The 7821-nt window shown below is 38.7% G+C and overlaps 1 protein-coding gene across 2 annotated transcripts; it reads right to left on the reverse strand.

Annotated features, from left to right (window-relative positions):
• Positions 1-874: 874 nt before the first annotated feature.
• LOC144706472 (putative serine/threonine-protein kinase PBL7) lies at positions 875-3985 on the reverse strand. 2 transcript variants are annotated; one of them, XM_078579442.1, is made up of 5 exons: positions 3807-3984; positions 3041-3249; positions 2491-2680; positions 1825-2216; positions 875-1568 (listed from the first exon to the last, which is right to left on the reverse strand). In XM_078579442.1, exons 1-5 carry the CDS (start codon positions 3883-3885, stop codon positions 1299-1301), a joined length of 1140 nt encoding a protein of 379 aa, XP_078435568.1. In that variant the 5' UTR covers positions 3886-3984; the 3' UTR covers positions 875-1298. The 2 variants fall into 2 exon arrangements, with proteins under 2 accessions (XP_078435568.1, XP_078435569.1); XM_078579443.1 differs by having other exon boundaries at positions 1299-1551; positions 3807-3985.
• Between the last annotated feature and the right edge of the window lie 3836 nt (positions 3986-7821).

A 7821-nucleotide genomic window follows, 5' to 3' on the forward strand; every position in this document is an offset into this window, starting at 1 on the left:
CTTTGAGCAGTTTAAACATCATAAAATTTGAACAGATTCTCTATTTAAACAATTTTTTTTTAGATAAGAATGTGTAAATAATAGAATAAAATGTTTTTGAATACTCAGAGAACTTGAAGGCAGTTAAACTAACAGATTCTCTGTTTGAAAATGCGCTATTTCAAAGAAAATTAATTAAAATTACGAGGAAAATTTGGATCAAAATCGGTTAAAGTTTTGACCATCGAATTATACATTATTCTTTTTCTTTCATCCTTCTTAATGTTGCAAGATAATGATTCTAACACCGTTCTAATATCAACACAAAAGAGTTAGGTCAAAGTGTCCAAAACCCCCTTATAAATCGTCAGGGATGATCAGGTCTGTCCACCTCAATGATCAGCTAAAGATTACCAGCGTGTTGCCCCCACTTGACATGCGAGAAATGGTTTTCTGGTTCTTCAGACTATTTCTCTACCTGGTTAGTTTGTTAGTTTATAGATGATAATATTGCAAAGTTGAAAAATTCAACTTTGGATTAAGTGTAAAACACATTATGTTCTAGAGAGCTTCAACTTTTGAGGCGTTGATTTTTGTCATGATGTCATGTAACACAACTGATCTATTGCAAACTGATTTTTTTTTTCCCACAAATCTCACCCTTCATCCAAATAATTCACCTTCTAAAAGCAAAGAAAAATAACAGAAGAGATTTTCTTCAAAAAATAAATAATTGAAGAGATTTTCTTCAAAAAAGAAATAACAAAGAGATGATGATCCTATGAACGAGTAAACGCAAATCGAGATTCAGCATGAGGATGCAACAATCTTTCTTCCTATCTAACACAAGAAAAAATAGAAAATAATGACAAATATCCGTTTGTAGAATTGAACAAATAAAGAAAAAACTTTTTCTGCATCACAGATGATCTCTTACAATCTGATTTTCCACTCTCACCCATCTCAACTGTTCTCAACGAAACAAACAGGAAGAGATGATGCTCGTGTGACCCAGTAAACTAAAATCGAGATTCAGCATAAGGGCACATGTATCTCTTCCTATACAAAACAAGAACAAAGATAAGGAAAGAAGCATCTACGTTTGTAATTCTGCCCCATCACAGCTGAACTCCTGCAACCGAATTTTCCTTTCTCAACCATCTCAACTTTATCTGAGAAATATATCATTTAACTCCACAGATAAACAGCAGAAGAGATGACGATCATGTGACCTATAAGACTCGATCTGCGGGAAGAGGAAGCAAACCTGAGCCTGCTCACCAGTGAAGAATGCCACAGCCAATTTGAAACATCTGCTGTCAGCCATTGGGAGGGCGACGCCGGGAACCAGGTGAGGGGGCCAGTCGTGGGCTCCTCGGAGTTGGGCCTTCGGGTTCATACTTCTGGGCAGCGAGGTAAGCCAGAGCCGTGACGACATCAGCGATCAGAGGCCTCATCGCCGGCTGCTCATGAACACACATAGCAGCGACCGCCAGTGCCTGGTACAGCCCCCTCGAAGGGTATCTCCCCTGCATCCCTGGATCTGCCATCTGCGCAAACATGCTCCTTTCTCTGAAAAGCGGCCGTGCCTGCCTCCGAATCAGAGCCATAGTCATAATCATAACAATAACCACAATCATTTTTTTAAGAAATAATAACCATAGCATGGTCCCAGAAATATGGATAACCATTATGTTAACCATAATCAGAATTCTATTTGTAATCATAATATGACAGAATCAAAATGATTGTCATGATCATACGAGCTGGATGAAAATGGAATCGAATAAGAAAAATATGTTGATGATGAAGAAAAAGAAGACAGAAGAAGGAAATGTGGCTGACCCAAGCAACGAGATTGTGCTCGCCACCCGAGCGGGAGTTGTCGATGGCCTTTCTGCCAGTGATGAGCTCGAGGAGGAAGACGCCGAAGGAGTAGATGTCGGACTTGAGAGTGAGCTGACCAGTCATGGCGTACTCGGGGGCACAATACCCGTAAGTGCCCATCACCCTGGTTGAGACATGAGTCTTATCCCCAACTGGACCAAGCTTGGCCAGCCCAAAGTCTGACAGCTTTGGGAAGAACTCTTCCCCAAGAAGAATATTCGAGCACTTGAGATCTCTATAAATCACTGGTGGGTTAGCTTTGTCGTGCAGGTATTCCATCCCCTTCGCAGCCCCTGCCGCAATTTTCATCCGTGTGTTCCAGTCCAGCCGTTTTGACTCCATTGGCAGATCTGACCCAATAAAAAGATGTCATGGAAAAATAAGCAAGTTGAACTAACATTCTCTTGGCACATCCGCCAGAAGAAGAGTCTTGGAGATTTATTCATCTTTCCAACATTCTATAACCTTAGAAGAATTCCACAAGCACTATCAAAAAGGCGTAAGAACAAGGTCTAACCCAGTCACCTATTAAAATCAGGATCGAAGATGGAATTTAGTAACTGCGAAACTGATAGAAGATGGGTAAAATCTGTAGGGGAGAAAGAAATTCAGCAATCTACATACCGTGGAGATGATCTTGAAGAGAGCCCAGGGGCATGTATTCATAAACCAGCAGCCTCTGATCTCCCTCTGCGCAGTAGCCAATCAGATTTACCAGATTGGGGTGGTGAAGAAGACTCAACATGAGGACTTCGACGAGGAATTCTCTGTTTCCTTGAAATCCATTGTGGTCTAGCTGCTTGATAGCAACCACCTTAAAAAAGAGCAGATATTAATGATCAAACTCCATTTGAAGCAGCGCATATGGATCTTCAGATTTAAACAGAAAAATCTGTGAATCACCAACCCAGGGAAAAAACTTACCACAAATACCAAAATATAGTTCCTGATATTACTTATTAAGAGCCCTGAGCTTGAAAATGGGGAGCCCCACAAGAAAGCAGAACCACATTCAAAGTTTCATTAATCACATTTCGACAATTTCAAGAACTTTGGAGGTTTGAGTGGCGGTTAGAGTTTTGTGAAAGAGAAAAATTACAACTCCAATTATCACTGAGGCCGGTAATTATGATTTATGATAATGTGAAAATATGAGATCAGACAGTTTGCAGACCTGATTAGGGTTCTCTAGCTTTCCTTTGTAAACTCTTCCAAATCCACCTTCCCCTAGAAGACAATCGGCTCTGAAGTTCTTCGTGGCAGCCGCCAGTTCACGGAACGAGAAAGTTTGCGCGGATATATAGTCCAATCCATAATGGGGGATTACTTTCCCATCTACTGAACTTTCTTTAACATCAAAGCTTTCGTCTTTCTTTGATGCACCTGCATAGAATAAAAAACAACAAATATTTTTGGAGAAATCAGATTAAGAAGATAAAAAATCATGGAATAATTCGTATCGTCTGTACCAAAAACGGGAAAAAAACCCAAAAATAATCAGTATTTATAAAGAATCAAGTTTTCCCGGAGAAAATCTTTCCTCAATCCCCGCGAATCCCCACAAGACAACAAAACTCCATGGGAAACACCAGAAGATTAAGAAAACTCTTAATACGGAGTCCAAATTTCCTTAGAACAGCCGAGAATTAAAATTACGCCTATTAAAACAGTCAACAGATCAACGCGAACGCGGCAGGAACCGGGAATCAGCGATCAGGGCATTAATCAACATCCGCATTAAAGAGAGAGGATCTCAACCAAATTCACAAACATCAAATCAACAAGAATTCGAAGAAGGAAATGTAACAGGAACGCCAAATCAAGGGAAAAACAGACCAAAAAATCGCTCAAATTTGAAACTCGGATAGTAAACGGATCAATCAAAACGTCATAAAAAATTCTAAAGAAAAGGAAAAAAAGAAAGAGAAACGATCTCACACCCGGCAATGCCTTGATCAAATCATCCTCTCGTCGCTTCTTCTTCTCTCCTGCTCTCCCCGACCAGGGGAAACAGCCCATGCCCTCTTCTCCCTTTCCCGTTCTTCTCTGCTGATCTCCACCTTAGAGAGAGAGAGAGAGAGAGAGAGAGAGAGAGAGAGGGGGAGGGAGAGAGAGAGAGAGAGAGAGGGAGGTTTACCGGTAAATATTGAAATTTATATAGATTTAAAAAAAGGGATTATTTTGCATTCTTGGAAAATCGGTTCCCCGTCTTTTCCCGTTAAAAAAAAATAAGAATCCAAAATTGGAATTTCGGTATATTCGCCCGAAATAGTTGATGGCTGGCTGGCATTTAGCTGGGCTGACCCGTCATCCGTTCCGTTCAAGGGTGTGACGGATGACGTTCTAGCAGACACTACGGCAACCTGATCTCTCTCTCTCTCTCTCTCTCGCTTTCTCTCTCCTCGCCAGAAAAGCATTTTTCTGGTCTCCTTCTATTTTAACCCCTCTCTTTCTCTCTCTATCTCTATTCTCTTATCTCAGTCTCTCTCTAACTCAGTTTTTTAATATGAGTCTCTCTGACTCGGTTTTTTAAGCTCAGTCTCTCTCTAACTCAGTTTTTTAATATCAGTCTCTGTAACTCGGTTTTTTTAACTCAGTCTCTCTCTAACTCAGTTTTTTAATATCAGTCTCTCTAACTCGGTTTTTTAAACTGTCTCTCTCTAACTCATTTTTTTAATATCAGTCTCTCTAACTCGGTTTTTAAAGCTCAGTCTCTATCTCTCTCTATCTCTACTCTCCAATCTCAGTCTCTCTATAACTCGATATTTTAATATTAGTCTCTCTCTGCCTCTATTCTCTATTCTCTATTCTCATCCTTATCTATATTCTCTAATCTGTCTCTCTATCTCTACTCTCTATAACTCGGTGTTTTAACATCAGTCTCTCTCTACCTCTATTCTCTATTATCATCCTTATCTACATTATAATATCTCTGTCTCTCTATCTCTACACTCTAATCACTGTCTCTCTCTATATCTGCTCTCTAATCTCAGAGTCTCTCTATCCCTATTCACTATCCTCCAATCTCAGTCTCTCTCTATCCCTAGTCTCCAATCTCAGTCTCTCTCTATCCCTAGTCTCCAATCTCAGTCTCTCTCTATGCCTAATCTCCAATACCAGTCTCTCTCTATCCCTAATTTCCAATATCAGTCTCTCTCTATCCCTAATCTCCCATCTCAGTCTCTCTCTATCCCGAATCTCCAATCCCAGTCTCTCTCCATCCCTAATTTCCAATATCAGTCTCTCTCTCTCTATCCCTAATCTCCAATCCCAGTCTCTCTCTACCTTAATCTCTAATATCAGCCTCTCTCTATCTCTACTCTCTAATCTCAGTATATCCCTATCTCTGTTCTTTAATATCATTCTCTCTCTATCCCCACTCTCTAATTTCAGTCTCCCTCTATCCGTACTCTCTAATATCAGCCTCTCTCTATCTCTACTCTCTAATCTCAGTATATCCCTATCTCTGTTCTTTAATATCATTCTCTCTCTATCCCCACTCTCTAATTTCAGTCTCCCTCTATCCGTACTCTCTAATCTCAGCCTCTCTCTATCCATACTATCTGATCTCAGCCTCCCTCTACCCCTACTCTCTAATCTCAGTCTTTCTCTACCCCTCCTCTCTTATCTCAGTCTTTCTCTACCCCTGCTCTCTAATCTCAGTCTCTCTCCAACTGTACTATCTAATCTCAGTTTATTTACAACTCAGTATTTTAATCTCATTCTATTTCTAACTATATTATGTACTATCCTCCCAATCTCTATTCTCTGATGTCAGATTATCTTAATATCTACTCTCCAACAACAGTCTCTCTCTAAGTATTTTAATCTCAGTCTCTCTCTAACTCTATTCTATATTCTCATCTTTATCTCTATTATCTGATCTCAGACTCTCTTGATCTTAACACTCTTATCTCAGTCTCTCTCTAGCTCAGTATGTTAATGTCTGTCTCTTTATAACTCCATTTTATATTCTCATATTTATCTATATTATCTATTGTCATCTTTATCTCTGTTCTCTAATCTTTGCGTTTGTATGTGTGTCTCTCTCTCTCTTCAATTCATTTGGGTCCCCATTCGTTCTGTTCTGGTTCGTCATCCGTCCCATTCACTAACACGTCTAACAGCAGAAACAGTCTGGATAGTGCAGCTGGACGGACAAATATTAGGAATAACAAAATAATAAACATTCTGATAATAACAATAATGCTCCACTATTAAGCGCTTAATCAACCACTTATCATGACTCAGAGAACATCACATTATCATCCAACTTTAGTTAAATATTCAGACGATTGGCGAACATGAGATCATAAAGGACTAATCTAGTGAAATCTACATTAACTCATACTAAGATAGCATTTGTCTTACATGATCCCAGACCAAGGGGGTTATTTGAATCATAATTGAAATTAGTGTTCCAGATGCTGTTTTACAAGAAGATGACTTAAAAATATCCCAAATCACCCGAAGATCTGCACCTCCATGCTCATGATAATGGGAAAGAGATGACTGACTTGATTAAATATCAAGGGGTCATGACTAACAACTGATTATGCATAATAACATGCATTTACTATCATCATCTCTAAGGACTTGACTCAATTGCGGTATCTCGTCATCTATTTAGCCCATTAGATCCATTAATAAAAATTATGTTATACGTCGAGTGTATTATTTTTGCTTATAGGTTCAATTTTGGTAATAAAAATCACCATTAAGTATGTATTAAAAATGCATATTGACTTATTCGTAATGAACAATACTGGGGCAAGTTGAAGTAACTCTTTTATGAGTTAAGAACATAGAAAACAATTTAAAGTGTACCATAACTAAGGCAACAAATATTCTTCAGGAAATAATAAAAGGAATTTTGGCAAATTCATTATAATAGTGTACCATAAAATAAAAAATGGCAGTTTATTATTTCGGATGAGGAAAGTTGTTTCGTAATAATTTACGTAAAAATAAAATTAAAAATCGATGTAATGAAAGTGAGTTAATTGAGTAAGAGCATTCATACAATTCTGGTAGAGCACAATGCATGAACTTAAGAATCAACCTCTTAGAGAAACTAAGTTAAGTTGCCATTTAATTAATTTCTTCCTATTACTCATCGCATAGATCAATAGATTAAAATCGTGAAAAGGAAGAGATTATGATAGATAAGGGCTGCAACTCTTTTCACTCAAGTAGAGGTAAGTAAGAGGCAGGGTAATCGTCTTCTTTTGAGAGGGGAGGAGAGAGAGATAATGAGTGAAAGGGAGGAGAGAGAGATAACAAGTTCAGTTGAGAAACAGAAAGATAGTAAGCCCTTAGGAAAAAAAAAGAAAATATATTAATGCCAATATTCTGCTTGCATTGAGATTGAGTAAAAATGAGATCCCTATATTAAATTGAACAAACTAGACAAATGGTTTTCAAGAGAGGTTCTGCCAAGGCGCAGATCGGATTAAAAAAACTCTATTTTGTAGAGAGAGAGAGAGAGATAAGAGACAGAGAGATAGGAGATAGAGCGCCAGGGAGAAGGAGAGAGGCAGAGAAGAGATATAGAGAGCCAGGGTGAACAAGAGAGGCAGAGAAGAAATATAGAGAGCCACAGATGAAAGTTGGAGAGAAAAGGAGAGGAGAGAGAGAGAGAGAGAGAGAAGAAGAAGAAGAAGAAGACAAGCAATAGAGAGAGAGACAGATAGAGAGAGATAGAGCAGGAGAGAAGAAGATATCAAGATAGAGAGACATAGATAGATAGATAGAGATAGAAAGACATTGAGAGAGCCAAACACAGAGAGAGAAAGAGAGACAGAAAAATAGAGAGAGAGAGAGAGGTGAGTCCTGTTTCTGGGCTGGAGGATGAGGGAAATAGAGAGAGATTGAGACATCAACTAATTAGAAAGATTTAGGAAGAAAGAGAAAGACTCGTTTAAAACAACCACAAGAAAGAGAGGCATGCGAACA

Source organism: Wolffia australiana, chromosome 8 (genome assembly GCF_029677425.1).
Source record: "Wolffia australiana isolate 7733 chromosome 8, ASM2967742v1".
Classification (NCBI taxonomy): Eukaryota; Viridiplantae; Streptophyta; class Magnoliopsida; order Alismatales; family Araceae; genus Wolffia; species Wolffia australiana.

Excerpts from the sequence above, each read along its gene's own strand:
- LOC144706472 (XM_078579442.1), bottom strand. The coding sequence starts at position 3,885 with ATGGGCTGTTTCCCCTGGTCGGGGAGAGCAGGAGAGAAGAAGAAGCGA. Across the intron at positions 3,250-3,806 it reads TTTGATCAAGGCATTGCCGG|GTGCATCAAAGAAAGACGAA; the intron begins GTGTGAGATCGT and ends TATTCTATGCAG. Across the intron at positions 2,217-2,490 it reads TCTTCAAGATCATCTCCACG|ATCTGCCAATGGAGTCAAAA; the intron begins GTATGTAGATTG and ends TTATTGGGTCAG.